This window comes from Sinocyclocheilus grahami, unplaced genomic scaffold, assembly GCF_001515645.1.
Source record: "Sinocyclocheilus grahami isolate Dianchi unplaced genomic scaffold, SAMN03320097.WGS_v1.1 scaffold306.1, whole genome shotgun sequence".
NCBI classification, from domain to species: domain Eukaryota; kingdom Metazoa; phylum Chordata; class Actinopteri; order Cypriniformes; family Cyprinidae; genus Sinocyclocheilus; species Sinocyclocheilus grahami.
Window position 1 is genome coordinate 1419175 of NW_015505485.1, and position 18471 is coordinate 1437645.

The 18471-nt window shown below is 37.0% G+C and overlaps 1 protein-coding gene across 1 annotated transcript in view; it reads left to right on the forward strand.

Moving 5' to 3' along the window:
• Positions 1 to 1004: 1004 nt before the first annotated feature.
• LOC107601530 (patched domain-containing protein 1) overlaps positions 1005 to 18471 on the forward strand; it is a 21414-nt gene continuing 3947 nt past the window's right edge. Inside the window, exons 1-2 of the mRNA XM_016293764.1 lie at positions 1005 to 1847; positions 6089 to 6569. Coding sequence (XP_016149250.1) covers positions 1242 to 1847; positions 6089 to 6569 — 1087 coding nt within the window. The 5' untranslated portion in view covers positions 1005 to 1241. The remainder of the gene's footprint in view (positions 1848 to 6088; positions 6570 to 18471) is intronic.

Here is an 18471-nt window from a genome sequence, read left to right on the forward strand (position 1 = left end):
ATAGTAAGATAAAATAAGGATAATTTTCCAGTATGGAGAGTACAGTCGTGTATTTTTTTTAAATTTTTTGGTCTATTTTTTTCTATTGCATGCAGTCCGTGCATCTATTTTTGGTTCTGACAGTGTTCTGCTCTGCTCACTAAAAGAGGCTTTATAACTGCTTCTGCTCCACAAAGAAATAAAAGCATGAAGCTTTTAACATAGAAGAACATTTTATTTCTCAAGACTTTAGGTCAGTTGTCTTCTAACTGAAGAATCATGATATACACTAGTATTCTACTTTATGCTGAGCACTGAGTCTATGAGATGAAGGCTGTAGGCTACAATATGCAGACAATCATGAAAAAAAGGAAAATATAGCAGCTTCATGTTAGAGAAAGATTTATTCAGAGTTGAATCATTAGCAAAGAAAGTCGCCTATAGCACAAAATTAAAAAGATAGCATTAAATATTATTCCGTATAAACCATAATGAAATGATAGGCCACTGTAAAGAATGTCATGAATTGTCAAAGTAGGCTACTTAATAAGAAGCGAACAACAGACGGTTGCTATATAGTTTCCTGTTAGACGCGTCTATCGTATTCGCACAACTTTTGTAGTTACTAAAACGTGAAAACGCTATTTAAATGCTTAAATAGAAATACTTACACTATTAGTGTACGTTAATGACGTTTATTAGTGTATTTATGATAGGTTTCGTTGGTGGTAAATAAGTCACTTCATCAGCAAGTCCTAAGGACTTAGATTTGAGTAGCCTCGTACATTTAATGTTATTTTTAGCTCGTCTGAATTGTAACTACATTTGGCCTTCTGTGTGGACTGCCGCCCTTAAGATGGGAATGCCTCATTCATTAGTAATCGAGTGGCTATTTCAAGAGGTGAGTCCACGATCGTGAAGGGCTTTGAATCGCGTGTGTTCTTAAAAATGAGCCCCCACCCTCCCAGCATTTCCCCGTCGTGCCTCCTTCCATGCACACAGCAGCACATGGTTACAATCAAGCCCATAAATCAGGCGCCTCCGAATAGTCTGAATTAAGCACACATGCACATCAGACTGGGGCTGGCTGCTGTTGCAGCAGAAGAAGCGCGAGAAACAGTCACACATCAGGGGGATGGATGGAATCAAAAAGCCTCTATAGTGATCAATATCTGACTGTCTTTTGCAAATCGCTGCAGTGCTTCACAGGTGTACACTCGAGTATTCTCGCACGGATTGACTGAACTGGAGCCACATGTCACATGTGCTTCATAGGAAGAACCGGGGCATCATCTGCTGCAAGCTGGATCTGGAGGAGGATGCTGCGGCAAGTGATACACAGAGGGCTGAAATCTTCTTTCTACTGGCTGGGTTTGTTCGTGAGCAGGCATCCGGTGTTCTTCCTCACCGTCCCCGCAGTCCTGACCATTATTTTCGGATCCACGGTGCTGAGCCGGTTTAAGCCCGAAACGGACCTGGAGATCCTGGTCGCCCCGACGCACAGCCTCGCGAAGATCGAGCGGAGTCTCGCCAACAGCCTCTTCCCCGTCGACCAGTCCAAGCACAAGCTGTACTCGGACCTGCACACCCCCGGCAGATATGGCAGACTCATTCTGCTGGCCAAGTCCGGGGGAAATATCCTGGAACTGGCCGAGCAGGTGCTCCAGGTGCACAAGAAGGTCCTGGATATGCATGTCAATTATAAAGGTTTCAATTACACTTTCGCGCATCTCTGTGTCCTGAGCCACCGGGACAAGAGATGCCTCCTGGATGATATCATCACCATATTCGAAGACATTCGCTTAGCTGTTCTGTCTAACAGCACTTTTTCCAAGGTCCCCGTGAGCTATCCGAATACAACATTAAAGGTAAGAGACATTGTCTGGCTGTGTTTCAAAACCTCGCGAGCCGCCTAACGAGACAGCGTTTTCCCGAGGTTTTTGAGAAGCAGCCTTTGTGTGCGATGGAGCGACATTGCAACAATGAAACTGCAAAAACCATCTCGGCATATTGCGACTGTGCCTTATAAAACTCTCAGAATTACGAATAGACTCCGTGCTGCTGTATATTAGAGTGTGCTGCCTCGGAATCAGCTGCATAGTTCTCTAGTACTGCACTGGAGAAGCCTGGTGATGCAATGTGCACTAGATAGAAAACACTCACAGAATCTAGACTTTTACAATTTATCCTGTTTTTTTTTTCATAATAGATACCTTGTGCAGTAAGCTCAATCAATAAAATTATGAGAACATATAACAAGCAACATTATTAATTAAATACACTGTTTAGAATCCAGTATGAATTAGATAAGCTGTGTTAAATCATTCAAATGCAAACAGATCATTCAAAACACTGAGTTAATTGCAGTTACAAGAACCACTAACAGTATTCTGTATTAAGATTCCTTAAATTGTATTCACTTAAAATAGTTTTCTGCAATTTTTGAAATGTTTTACACACATACATAGGTAACAATCAACTAACTAATCATTTTAAACAGAGTAACAAACACATCCTGCCATCACAAGACAAGTTACTAAAAATAACAATAAAGCAACAATAGTTGTTGGGAAACAGTGAAACCATTGTGTGCTGCCTCGGAATCAGCTGCATAGTTCTCTAGTACTGCACTGGAGAAGCCTGGTGATGCAATGTGCACTAGATAGAAAGCACTCACAGAATCTAGACTTTTACAATTTATCCAGTTTTTTTTTCATAATAGATACCTTGTGCAGTAAGCTCAATCAATAAAATTATGAGAACATATAACAAGCAACATTATTAATTAAATACACTGTTTAGAATCCAGTATGAATTAGATAAGCTGTGTTAAATCATTCAAATGCAAACAGATCATTCAAAACACTGAGTTAATTGCAGTTACAAGAACCACTAACAGTATTCTGTATTAAGATTCCTTAAATTGTATTCACTTAAAATAGTTTTCTGCAATTTTTGAAATGTTTTACACACATACATAGGTAACAATCAACTAACTAATCATTTTAAACAGAGTAACAAACACATCCTGCCATCACAAGACAAGTTACTAAAAATAACAATAAAGCAACAATAGTTGTTGGGAAACAGTGAAACCATATTATTTTTTCAGGCCCAGTGCATGCTGGGAAGACCATTGCTAGAATTATGAGCAAAAGATGTGCTTATATAAGAAATGCTTGAACATAAAACTGCTTATACTACTTAGATTCAGCAGTAATCTATATTGGAAACAAAATAAATATTAGTACATTTTTCCTCAAATATTTTAAATGGTTCAGCCAAGTTTTGATCATAAGAACATGAACATAATTCTGTTAAATATACTGTTGTTTATATATTGCGTTTCACGATCTAAAATAGCACAGAATCATATATTGCAGTCTATTTGTACTACAGTAAATATGACAATAAAGCAACAACAGTTGTTGGGAAACAGTAAAACCATGTTAATTTTTCAGGGCCCAATGCATGCTTGGAGAACCATTGTTTGAATTGTGAATAAAAGGTGTACTTAAAATAGGAAATGCTTGTAAAACTACTTAAACTACGTAGATTCATCAATAATCTAAATTAGTGATTATTGAAAATTATAGAAATATTCTAACAGAATGTATTTTTTTAAAATGATTGTTAGCCCAATGTTTAGCATTAAAACATGAACATAATTCTGTTAAATATAGTTTATATTCATGAGCAGCATTGAATTATTTCATGGAGTGTAATGCACATTGTTAAAATAAGTGTCCTAAACTGAGTCTGAATATACACTGATTATGAAGATACATCTTGTATCTTGAGACCTGTAAGACTAACAGTCTTGATCAAAATGCTGCAGTATTCACAGACGAAAGACTAAATATAACACAACAGTACAGCAAGTCAGATATCTTATTGTTTTCCCAAGCCTACGTCAGTAGGAGTAGGAGCAAGATCTGTGTGAATGAGGCGCTTACTGTGGCCTCTACAAGAGTTCATTCATATTGTGCCAGTCTTTTTCAGCACATCTTGAGGCTGTATTGCTGCATCCAAGGCTCTCAGCAGGGTGATGCACTGTCCAGCTTATTACTGGATGCTGAAATATTGAGACTATTGAGAAAAAAAACCCAGTAACACTCAATCTGCTCTGGATTTTTTTAATTCAGCATTGTTTTGGTGCAAAAATTATGTTGTTCAGCTGTGTAGATTGTCTTAGCATATTTATCCAGCTTCATGCTGTGGTTTGATATCAGCTTGTGTTTTCTTCTTGCCAGTTTTGCTTGTCTGACATTTAGCTAAAACACATTAAGTACACACTGCTTCCTTGAGAAACCTTTTTTTTTTTTTTTGTTATGGAAGACCATTTTAATACATTGTTGAAATGTGTTAAATCCATTCAAATTCCAGAACAAATCCACACCAACATATAGCTGCTCATTAACTGGCTTGCTGATTCTGCAAGTTACACATGATTATAATGTGGAATTAATATTAAAACGCAGCAGTGGCAGCAAGTCAGTCCTTGGCTCATATGCAAACATTTTTAACGGCCTCAAACTATAAGTGCAATGAAGAATCATAGGGTATAAGAAAAATACCATACCCCTTGTGTCGCAAAGGACTTTTACTGTATATCTCATTATTTTCATCTGAGTATAAATTCATAATCTCTGTAAAGTAACAAGCTATCCAGATCTAACACAAGAGTAGTATTAGTACTAGTCAAAAATTATCAAGCAAGTTACCTAATTAATCAAATCGGAACTAACATAAGTCTAAAATAACCAAGGCACAGCCAAACTTCACAATGTCAATACCAAACTACTTCACGCAAACACAAACAATCGGCATGGCAGCCCAATGAAATATTCACATAACAGACATGCAAATGTAAAATGAATGCACTACTCACTTGTTTTAGTTGCACTTTCCAGGGCCTTCCTTTTGGCAAGTTCATCCTTCTGACTGACGTCTCCACCTTCTCTTTCCTCTTTAAGGCCCCACTTTTATGTTTGTATTTTATTGTCCATTCTAAACCTTACCAACTACGGATTATGAATTTGTTCCCTCATTTTAGTAAATATGGACACGTTTTTTAATTCTTCCCTGTTTACTTGTAATGTAGTTTAAAAAAAAGACTAACACTGCAAATTACTTCAATGTGTTACTACTTATCCACTAATAAAACACTAAGCTATACGATTTACAAATGTATAGTGTAAAAATGTGCAGTATATTGATTATTAACCAGAGATTCATTTAGATTTTATAGGATATATTTTATTATAAGATACATGATTTGGAATACGTTTTTATGATCAGTACATGGATGCTGCTTCTATTTCTTCCAGTAGCCCATATCCTCCTGAGACCCAGCTATGGAGTTTTTGCCTCTGTAGTGGACATTATATTTTAGTGAATTTCTCTGAGACCTCACATGTCACAGTTTTAAGTCTGGATGTCCTGTACAGAGCACATTCAGGGCTTTCCAGAGATACCAAATGATTGGATGTTTCACCATCACCACTCCCTCTCCTTGGTTTTTAAAAATGGCTGACATTAATTTAGTGATAAAATTGTACATCCTTATGGAAATATGATAATATTTTGTAATTATAATTTAAATCTGATAAATTTTCAAATAGTTTGTCATAAATCAACATCTCAGGAAAATGTTATGGGGTTTCAAATCAAAATTTGACTTCCTGATGTATTTTATAACATAGTTGAGAACCATCCTTATACAAAGTTAGTTATAAAAAAATTGAGTCCTGGTGTCCTCTACAGAGGACATAGCATAACTTATGAATAAAATAAAATTTTTCAAAAATGTTATTTTACCATTTTTTTTCTTATGCTCTAAACAATGTAATGACATGAAAAAATACTAAATTCACAAAGCTTTTTATTTCTGGTTCTCGGGAGGATATTACAGATCTCAATTAATTTGTTAATCAACTTTAGTATTCCTCAGATGTTCCAAACGTACCAATTATTAAAAAATTTTTGACAGCAGTTGATTTTCCCTGATTGTAAAGTACACTTGTTAGATTGCATTCAAATTCAATTTCACTCATAAGTTTCCTTTAATGAAATAAATAAATTAGTAACTGGTTTGTTTTGCCTCTAGGATGGCCGAGTGTCCTTTATTGGCCATCAGCTGGGTGGCGTGGCCTTGCCTGTGAATAGCCGGGATCAACAAGTCAAGTTTGCTCGCGCCATCCAAATCACCTACTACCTCCGCAACCTTGGACCAGTGGTGCAGGACATCATTTCTGAGAAGTGGGAGAGTGAATTCTGTAAGCTGGTTCACCAGTTGGCTACAGACAGCCAGGAACTACACATCCATTCACTTACATCCTTCAGCTTATGGCGGGACTTCCACAAGACAGGCGTGCTGGCCAAGAGCGAGGTACTGGTCAGCTTGGTGCTGGTGCTCCTGGGGGCCACCATCTCCAGCTCTATGCGGGACTGCTTGCGTGGGAAACCCTTCCTGGGCCTGTTGGGCGTCCTTACCATCTGCATCGCCAACGTGACGGCAGCTGGGATTTTTTTCATCTCTGATGGGAAATTTAACTCTACGCTGCTTGGGATCCCCTTTTTTGCCATGGGTAAGTGCGGCTTTGTTCACAGAGACTGTGGTGATTGTATGTAGGATTATTATAATTGCTGTGTGACTCCTCAGGAGGGGGAGGGGGGGGAGGGGATGTAATTGTTTTCCATGGCAGTCATCGGGGTGAGTGCTTGAGCAACAATGGGCTTCATCATTACGGAGGGAGAATCTGTGATATTATGAATAGAAATGGAAGATATTTAGACATTTTTGAACATTTTTGTGGTACAATGAAAATATGTGAACGTTTGCCTGAAAATTAAAATGAATATAAACTGATGTAGCATTATTATGATCTGCAGATCTGACTGATGGTATAGCTAATGTAGCCTACTGCTTATGATAAACCACTGAATGTCTCAGTACTTTGTTGGCGCTTTTACATAGAACAGAACCATGTGGTGGGACACATTGATCCAGCGCAATGGTTCTCACCTGGTGGGTAGCAAGTCTGTTCTGATAGGGCCATCAACAGCAAGAAAAGAATTAACAAAGAAAAACAATGCAGAATGTAAATAATAATATGCAACGAAGAAGATAAGCATATTTAGTTAGAATAGCAAAACAAAAAGATTTATAAACAGGGACAAAAAGGAAGAAAACACTTTCCACATATCTGAAAAAAGGAAGAAAACACTTTCCACGTATTGTTTTGTGTTGACGTCGCAAGGCGTGCAAATGTGATTTGGTAAAACCCAGCCAAATCAAGCAGATGTTACAATGGACAGGTTGGATGCCCTCATTGAGAAAACCATGAAAGAAGCAAGGTAAAACTAGACTACAATATATGTCTTACACATATTACACTAAAAGGATAAATATGGTTGGCTCCTGCTATAATGTGTGTTTGTTTGATATTCAGAGTACAGTACCATTGCAAGTTTGATAGTGCTCTTATACATTAAATAGCTCAATAAACAAGTATTTCATATCGAGTAACTTACATTTTAAGAACATTATTTTCTGTATTTTTGCTCTGTCAACTGGAATAGTTCCAACGAAGTCAACCGTCTCCGAGCAGCACCCTACAGTGCTGTTTTGTTCCTGAATGAATCAGTGTTTTGAACGAATCGTTTCAGTGAAATATTCATTGACTCACATTAAGTTATTTGTCGCCACCTTCTGGCTGATATATCCTGTCGAGAGACAGAAGAAACAAAGTGGATAAGATGAAGAGCAATATAGAATAATACATTTCAGTATTTAATTTTTGATGACATTTTGTTTACTTTTGCACTATTTTGTTACTGTGTTGGATCCACTTAATGAAAAATGTCAGATTTAGTCTCCTCCATAATAGTGCCTGCCTGACTGAAAATTAATCCAGAATTAATAATAAAAAAATAAAAATTATATTAGATAGCAAACATGTCATTGCACCAATAATTGCAGTGTGAATCTAAAGGAACATTTTAGTCTGCAGAATATTCATCCTTTAATGACAATTAGCTCACTTTCTTTCTATTGTTCGTTCATTTTGGGAGAATAATAAGGAACAGTCGTTAATTTCCGACAGTGCTGTGTTCTTTCTGACGTGTTATTTTTGTGGAACACAATCTAGCAAGCTAAAACAAACTTGGAAATTTAACGAACTCCGAACTTAACACATCTCGCAGGTGTTAAAACACCCTTAGATTTTGCACCTGTCTAGGTTGCATTAGATGCCCTTAGGTGACGACTGTCACAACCCTCAACTGAGTGGAACTAATTAGCTTCGGATTTAAAGCGTCAATTTGTTTTCTCCTGTGGAGGTAGAATCATGATTCTCTCAAAACAAGGATATACAGGGTGCAAACGCACAATTATAACCTACAGAGAATAACTGCTTACAGCATTCTTACTCTCAGTCAGTTTCCTGTGATGGGTTTGGTTATTGTAGCAGCGCAATAGCATAATTAACCATCATGTTACATGTGGCTGCCCAATTTAAGAAGACAGCAACATTGTCAGTGAAGAGACTGACTATACTGTAGGATTTTATGATCATGAATGTCCTTGTGGTCCTTGTGGAGCTTGTGGATCAAAGGTAATAATGCTTGGTGCTGTACTGTATACTCACATCTTAAGCTTCAGCCAGCCGTTTACGGCGTCCCTAATGATCTGGACCCCTCAGATGCTCAGTCTTATTGCAAGGCTAGCCCAGCGTGAGAGATTAATTGCTCCCTGACCGCTGGATTTTGCGCTCTTTGCACAATACCAGAGGACCTGTGATTTACTGTGCTTTGCATTTGAGCTTCACAGGAAGGACAATCTGGAGAAATAGATTTTGTCCAGCCGGCAAAGATGAATGGTGACACTCTACAAGACACATCACAATGTCCTGCGGGGACCCCGAGGACACGGGGTGGCTCCGTCGAGTTGGCAAAGTGACATTGGTTTCAAGTTTGTGGATGATTCTGAAAGGTTTTTTGACAGAATAGACACAATTGAAGTCATGGTCCTTTCCTCACACAAATTTATAGTATGGCTTCAGAAGTCTGGGAATATAGTGCATAAGTTTGGACTACTTTTTATGTTTTTTCTTTGATTCTTTTTTTAAACAGACATGGTCAAGCTACATGAAACTACTTAGTCTTTAATGGGACAAAAAAAAGGGTTGAAATGACGCGAGGGTGAGTAAATAATGACAGAATATTAATTTTAGGGTGAACTGTCCCTTTAAAAGGACTTGGCAGAAGATGGATACTGTTGTCTGTGACAATGAATGTAGTGCATCATGTTATACCTTCAGTTTAAGTTTGGAGGTTATTTTTGTTCGGACGCATACAGCAAGGGGCCTATTTGTAGACTTGCTTCCTGCCACACGTCTTAGTGGCAGAGCGGCGAATGCTTTGTTCTGCTGGGACAAATGACAGGATAGGAAATCAATGTCAGAGTACTCACTCACCTCCTGATCAGCGTGCACATACAGTAAAGCTGTTTGCTGTTGACGTATGATGAGCCTTGATCATGAAAACCATAGGAATTATAAGGCTAGTTCCCATTCAGTCAGTCACGTTCAACGTTACGTCAGTGACTGACGAATTGGGATCTCGCCCGAGAGCCCAATCACCTTCGAGTGTTAACTAAACAAGCCAATGACAGTTGGCGTGCGTGTTTCGCCACGCGCACCCCGCCCCGCAGCGCGGATATAAAAGGAGAGCGCGTGCAAACGCACATCAGCTTTTCGCTTCGGAGCCGAGCCTTCTTCAAGACGAATCTCCGCGAGTGTTCGAGAGAAACAGCTGAATATCACATTTATAAAGATAAATAAATATCTTTAAAGGACAGAGATATGAATCAAAAATTATATTTCTGTTGTTATTTACTCACCTACTGTACTGTTGTTTGTTCATGCACCACAAAATGATTATTTTTAAAGAATCTTCAACTCTTAAAATGCCATTTTATGGTGAAAAAAAAAATCCTCTCAGAAAAAAGTTCTGTCATGCAATTAGTTTTAATTTTTCAATCTGTGGTCCCCTTCACCCTCTCCAAAATAGTCGGGAGTCTGCTATGCTGAATATTTTGAAACTGACCAGATGCGAGAAGTTCACATGGTGAGCGAGTCATGTTGACAGCAAAGAAATTAAAATTCATAAAAGAAAAGAAAGGTGAAGCCAGAAACAGTGCAGTAGCACAATGCCAAAAAAAGCTGAAATTATCAAAAAATTAATAAAAACAAAGAAACAAGCAAATTATGTTAAGTAGATTGTACAGACCATTGGTTGGTTTCTGCAATCTACACTGTAAAAAAATAGTTTTTGAAGATTATGTCAATATGTTTTACAAGAAAATACTATTCTTTCAACATCAAAATTTCACATTAATTTTAGTGTGTTACTTGCAGTTTCTTTGTAAATTTTTGTGAAACTTACGAGCAATTTCTGAGCGAAAATAGTTTCAAAGTACATCCTACACCAAAAGTTTTGCGGTGTACTTAGGTTTATGATGCTTTTGGGAAACACAGCCCAGGTCAGGATTAAGGCTGACATTACCAGTTCTACAAATGCTGATTTATTTTACATGTTGTCACGTCATTGAATATCGAATGGACAAAGACCCGTTTATGGTTGATGTTCTGTAGAAACTATATTTAGGCTTAAATGGAATTTCACAGCTCATCTACAAATGTTTAAACTTACTGAGTAAAATGCGGCATGCTAAACATGTCAGTTACAAAGAAAACATTGCTGCACCTTTAGTTTGATTTCCTACAGCATATGAGCACATCCGTTTATGAAATTTGGCTAAAATATTATAATGATAGAGAAATGATAAGCATAAGAAATTAGATTGTTATATGAGAAAACAGATGAAATATAAATAGATAACACTGACAAACACAAATGAAAGAACTAATCATAGAGCAGATAAAGCCAAAATTAGGAGAAAGATGACTAGATGTAGCTTGTTTCTAGAATACAGCTGTTTTGAAAATTGTGCTACTGGAAAAATGTAGTTAAGTTAGTGTCTGGATTTAAAGGTGTGTATGTCTGTTGTGAGTAAGTGTGTGTGTGTGTGTGTGTGTGCAGTGGCGTAGTCACTCCCCAGCATGTCAGTCCTATTGATCGAGCTCATTTAGGGCCACAGACTGTGGAACAGCATGTGCCCTGGGATCTGGACCGTCTCCTTGCAATTCTCTCCACACAAGCATGATTGTGCCTGGTCATGGCTAACACACATTCACAGTGCCTGGGAAGCTCAATCCCATCTCAGTCACCATTCTAGAAACAAACACGTGCAACCGCCAGCATTTACAGCAGACCTTTGCTGTCTCCCGCAGGAAAATATAGATGATGGGGTGTTAGTAGATTGAAAACCGGCCATGGTGAATGGCATTGATTTGCCTCTGTGCTAGAGGGCAAGAGCAAGTCCTGGGGAAGAGATTAGGGGTCTTACAGATGAACTACTTATCACAAATGTCTTCAAGCGTCACGTATTACATGCCATTAAGCCTGTGGCTGGATAATTTGCCATTGTCAGGAGGAAGAATCAGGATGAGAAAGGTTTGTTGAACATCGCAAGCCAAGAGAAAAAATTCATTTGCATAGTTTGGTCAGGCATGATGTGCGACCACTGAATCGGTGCGTGAAATAGAAATAGTAATAGTAATTCTTCATCCTCCCTCCATTTGTCATTAATATTCCAGTCCTTTATCCTTCAGCTGTATGATTTTTGTTTCACTTTTTTTTCCCGGATTGAATAATGGAATAATTGGCATTAAAAATACAAGTGTTTTGGATTGAAGCTGTTTGGACAATAATTTTACTGTCATTTTTATGCTTCTATGCCACTAAAAGGAAAAGTGATGTTTTTAGTGTGGGAGTACAATTGTTAAGAGAAATAGATCTTCCTGTGAAGGCCTTGAACACACTGACATACGCTGACAGTGGCATGTTTTACGATGGCATGAAATGCTGTCATAGATTGTAAGGCATATAAAAAGTGAGTGATGGAAAAGGGCGATCATGAGCCGATCATGAGCCATTCAAGCACTTCCTTGATTGCTGCTTTCCTTTTACGACTGTTCATTGTCTTTTTGATATCAAAGTAGCCTCATTACTTTGTGCAAAACTGATAATGAACAATTAAATTGTCCTCCTTGTGGGTTTGAGGTCAAGAAATGATTTTCAATAGTTGAAATAGTGTGGCCCATGGCACAGTAAATGCAGGGCGCTCATTTGGCATCTCAGCAGAAAAGTAGGCCATAAGAAAGATATAAAAGTTTTAGCTATTCATTTGAGATTGATATAAAGCCCCAACTTTTTTATTAGTCTTCTTTTATTGGACAGTCTTTTTCATATGTGAAGACTTTGTACTTTCTCTTGGCTATTTTTACATTCGTTCTTTATGTTTAGAAAAAAGAGATCTTAGGTCAGTTTGTTATGTCTTATTTATAAATCTATTGATCAAAGAAACTGATATTTTATTCAGCGAGGATGCTTACATTGATCAAAAGTGATAGTAAAGACTTTAACATTGTTACAGAAAACAAAATAAAAAATAAATGCTCTCTTTTGAACTTGCTATTATCAAAGAATCCTGTAAAATAAATCATAGTTTCCTGAAAAATATTAAGCAGCACAATTGATTTCAACATTGATGATAAAAGTTTCTTGACCACCAAATCAGCATATGATTTATGAGGGATCATGTGACACTGAAGATTTAGCTTTGACATCACAGGAATAAATACAACTTTAAAATATATATAAAAATAGAAAATAGTTAGTTTACATTGTAATACTTCACTATATTACACTATTTTTACTGTATGCTGTCCTGGTGAGCATAAGAGACTTCTTTCAAAAACATGAAAATATCCTACCTACCCTAAACTTTTGAACGTTAGAGTATGTGTTTCTATTGAAATGACAATCTTAAAATACTAAGATTTAAAATGGAAACTTATTCACTGCCAAACACAGCTAAATGATGGTTCTTAAAGTCAACAGCAGGATTGATAAGATTGATGAGGTCCACTCCAATGAAATTATGTGTGTGTGAACTCAAGCCCTCTGCTGATTTACATGTGGTGCATTTGCACAAGCTTTTTCATTAGCAGTTGCAGATGCGGCAGATGTGTGGGGTGCCACAAGAAGCAGCAGGTTTTCAATACAATGATTCTCATTACGAGTCACACCATCCTCTCCATCTTCTGACTGCAATCATTTGACTGGCTCTGCAAAACGCCCATCTTTTTACTTAGACACTGTTGTGTTGAGTTTTGTGCAGATTGCACACCTAATCCTTAGCAGCGGGATTAACGGTGAGATGTGATGTGTGCCGTGTTAAGATAAGGACATTTTTACTGTCAAAAGAGATGCAAATTTTGGGTACTTTTGTAATGCAGCATTCTCAGCATGTTTTATTTTGTATTTTTTAATGAGAAGTGCTGCCTTTATACTGGTTATGTCATGCAACAAAATGAAGCAGTTTTTTAAAGTTTTTGCACTGCAAAAGCAAAATATGTTTATTTGAGAAATAAATGTGTAGTAAGAAACTTTTTATTTACTGAATAACATTTTCAAATATTTTTTATTACATTTTTTTTTAAATACCCGATTAGAAAAATGTTATTTGTTAAATGTATTTTTTCTTCATTTTAAAAAAGATATGAATACATAAAAAGCACATTAATAACCCCAAAAATGAAAATGGCTGAAAATGTATTCACCGCAAGGCCATCCAAGATGTAGATGAGTTTGTTTCTTCATCAGAACAGATTTGGAGAAATTTAGCGTTACATCACTTGCTCACCAATTATTGTGATGTTTTTATCAGCAGTTTAAACTCTTATTCTGACGGCACCCATTCACTGCAGGGAATGCATTGGGGAATTACTCCAAATCTAGTTAATTATTCCTTTAAATCAAGCCATTTTTGTTGTAGTATTTGCCACAAAGAAGAACTATGACGATAATGGCATGTTGCATATCCAAAAAATGTGGTAAAAAAATACCATTTGAAAATAAATATAAATTGCAAAATAAATAACAAAAAAATTCTGCACTACTTCCAGAATATCTGTTCAGAGGATATATAGGCTATTGTACATGTCTTGTCAGTGCAGCACAGAAAGACTGATGCAGTATGGAAATCTGTGTAATATTTTCCCCATCTTCTGTCACACCTGGACATGCTTTATGAGAGGTGTACAGAGGGTCCATCCGTAGGGTGTTTTCCTGCCAGTGATGGATGTGTTTGCAGCTGCTCTGGTGCTGAAGTTTTAAAGCAGTAATTTTGTTTAATGACTCACTGCACTGCAGCGAGAGAGGTGATGCAGCTCTTTATATTGAAGACACGGCCTCAGAGTAGCGTTCCTCCAGCCGGTGCCGGCTGGAACTGTCCACGGGAGGCCTGTGAGAAACTGCCCTCTTTAGCTATGTGGAATGTTGAACCTGTTCACCAGCACCCGGAGACATGAGGTACAGCCCTTTATTTCCTATCATACCCCTTGTGAGACTTGCAGCGAACACTGCAGTTCAGTTCCCAGGTGTTCTCACAAAGTAGCATGGGAAAAACACTCTGGGGGAGGGAATTCACTATGAATAAATTGCGCCCACTGTTTATTTGTGCAAGCGGTCTGCATTGTTTCAGCACCCAATTCACTAAAGGAATTATGCAAATCCTGTAACACCCAAACATACCCACAAATAAAAAATACACAGTTTGCGCAGTGCAATTTCTCCTTTTTCAGGTCAGTTCTGAGTGTTGTGTAGGATGCTTTTACCACAATCCTGTTTACTACCCAGGGATCTGAATCTGCTTTTTGAAATACTGGAAGTCTGCTCGACTACCATTGTTGGGAAGTAACTGACTAAAAGTAGAGATCCAACACTAAAAAAATGATTTTTAAAAAGTTGAGAATAAAACAGACTATTGGAGTATGTTTTACAAGAAAATTTGATATTTTTAAGTAGAAAGACTACAATCATATTTGATTCAATGTGTTACTTATGTTGTTTTTCAGTGTATTAAAGGCAGGGTAAGCGATTTCTGGTAGCCAATGTTGATATTTGAAATCACCAAAACAAACACGCCCCTACCCTAAAACGGTCTTGCCCCTATTTTGATAGCTCCGCCCCACATATACGTACGCAACCCAGGCAATGATTAGTTCTGTGAAACAAAGCAAAACCAATGTTACACCGTGTCTACATCGGACGTGAGCGGCGCGGCGCAACAAATCCCCGACAGAAAACTGCTGCCGGGTTCTATTTATGACGTGCTGACACAAATTTCAAATGGTTTTCAACGGTCGTTTGATCGCGTCCAGTGTAGGCAGACTTTAGCTGTTGTAGATACGGTGTTACTCACCTATTGAGAAGAAACAAAGCAACCTCGGCGTCCGATCACAGGCCAACGCTCCTTGAGTTCTCTCCAGCGCTGGAAAGCTGATCCGATATTTACACGGGTCCTGCTTCTTGCCTTATCGTTCCGCAGACGTTTTCCTCTTTTGTTTTTTATCCGCCATCTCTATCTTTCTGTCGCTCGGCTCGGCTAATGTCCGTCCCATGCACTGAAAGCTCTCTCCTCCACATCACGAGTAGACACGTCCCTTATTGCTGATTGGCTACAGGTTTGTTTTGCTATTCGGTCCGAATAAGTTTTCTAAAGTGTTTTTGAAAAATTACATCCCCTACCTTTAACAGTGAACTACATGTTTCAGTATCTCATCTATAACAGTGTTTCATGTTTCTCTCTCCTATGAAGCGCTGGAAAGTCTGATTCATTGGTGAATCAGTATGTTTGGGCATTTCATGTAAATGAACAGATTCAAAATGAATCGCACATTTGAGTCCCTATTTGTTCATGGTTTAGACTTGAAAAATTATAGTATTTTGTTGTATTTACTATAAATTGACCTGTTCAAATTTAGATTTGTTTATATATTATTATTATATAAAATATGGTCACGCCATACAATAAGGTTTTATTTGTTAACATTAGTTAACTACATTCATTAAGTAAGGGATAAAGTACATCCAGCCGGTTGTTATCTCAGAATAACCCCCTTCAGGGTGAAACAAGACCACCTGGTCCTGATCACCCTGTCGGGGGTTATTCTGAGATAACAACCGGCTGGATGTACATTATCCCGCTTATTACACAGCTTCTTGCCTCAGAAGTAAATAATTACTTGAAATACTGATTTGAGTTGAAATATTTGAACGCAAAGCTTCCGTGAACACAGTTCAAAGTTCAAACTAGACGGACATTTAAGGGATACGGTGCAGTCAAACCACATATTACACAACATTTCACCACATAAAAAATTATGCAGATAAAAGATTTAAGACAAAAAAAATGTTAAACCTTACCAGCTTGTTAGTTACCTTATAATCCATAACAGAGTACAACACAATCGTAGCAAAATGCACTGGAATAGTACTAAATGTGATACAAAACTCTTTTCAGAATGACATGGCGATTTCTTCAGTGTGGGCTGAGAATGAATCACCACAACATAAATGGAGTGTCATCAGGCTGCTGGTCAAGGGCAGAAAGAAAATGTTCTCAGTTCTAAAGGTCTAATAAAACAGGACAAAGAGACAAAACATGACTAAACTGCATATCTGCCTTCAAGCCTTTTTTGTCTTATGCTCCCCAGCAACCCCATCAAGGAGACTTAAGGCTATCTTCATCGACACCAAATCAGAAAAAAAAAATTCTTATTATACTACATATCATTTAGAATTAAAATGTATATAATTCAAATGGCCATTATTATTAGGACCCACTTTCCCCCCTTAAAAAGTCAGAAAATTGTTAAGCTGTTAATTACAAAGATAAAAGATGAATAGCTTTTAATTACTATAATCTTTTAGTAACCTTAATATTTTCTCATTTCTGTTTTATAGGTTTAATCTTGCCAAGTACCTCCACAAACTTGCTTAAGTGCCCCCTGCAGTAGCTGGGGATCACTGGGTTAGCACTTTAACAAATATAAGAAAAATATTCTCCATTATATTCTATCCAATATAAATGTATTCAGTTATTAATATCCACTATTATGTTATTCTATTATTCGCTTCTCCTTTGAAACACAATTTCATTCTTTCTCCATCTTTGTGACAAACTTAATTTTAGACAGTCTTGTGACAGTATGCATAAGCTTACTCCTAAAATAGCATACTACATCTACTGTATGGCAGTGATTTTGTTTCAAACTAGTTATGTCAAAGGGGGTCCATCCATTCAAGGGTGTAAATTAAATCGGGGCCACTAGAGGAGCGCGTATAGCAAAGTGACATCTTGAAACAAGATTGACACTTTTTGCCACAGCAGCAGCGCCAAACGTTAAGGAGTATAGCAGCTAATAGAGTGTATTCAAAACTTAAAGCACAAAGCCGTGAGTTGGCACAAGGGTGCTGCTTATACATCACAGAATAAGACAGAGATTATTGAGGCATTTAAAATAAAACCATTTCAACAAAGTCTAGGATGATTTCACTCGACCAGCACTTGCGTAATAGGGCCAATGGGGCTCTCACTGTTCCTGAACGTGGAGTAGTGAGTGACCTATTGCTGTTCCAGACATACATATACATTTACTCATCATACTTCAATATGATCATATATCATTAACATACAACAGTGAGGACATATAGGAGCAAACCCACTAAACAATATTTTCACTGCATACTGTACTTTTCACACCTGCAATCCAAACTTAATCCAAAATGCTAAAATTAAGTATATGTTATGCTTTTAATCACAAACAACCCTTTTTATGCAAAATACCACAGATTACATTTTATTCACATCATTTTTTAAATTAAAATTAAATTCATTGAGTGATTGAAAAGAGCAATATAACATGGCATATATATGTGCGTTGTAGTAGACAATGTAGGGGAAACGTTTAAAGTGTAGACTGCCAAGTTACAAGCTAAATATAATTTAAACTACAGCCATGCCACCATTTGAAAAACTATATGAAAAACTAGTTAAATGAAAAATGTAATTTATATAATTTCTATAATAGCTTAGGTAACACTTTACAATAAAGTTGCATTTGTTAATATTAGTTAATGCATTAGTTACATTAACTAACAATGAGTAATATATTTTTACAGCATTGATAAACCTTTGTTAATGTTAATAAAAAGCAATTGTTCATGTTAGTTCACAGTGAATTAATGTTAACATATAAAAAGTTGTGGAGTTCAGTGTTCTGAGGCAATTTTGACAAGTATATTGCTTTGAGGCATTCAGTGGGAAAGCATTATTTTGTTTTTACAAAATTTACAGAAATATTGCTTTTATTATTTTGTGCTTATTGTACAAAACATACTTGCATTCTTCTTTTTATTTTTCTTATGATCTGTGGTTGTTTGAAATTAATATATATATATATATATATATATATATATATATATATATATATATATATATATATATATAAAAAAAAA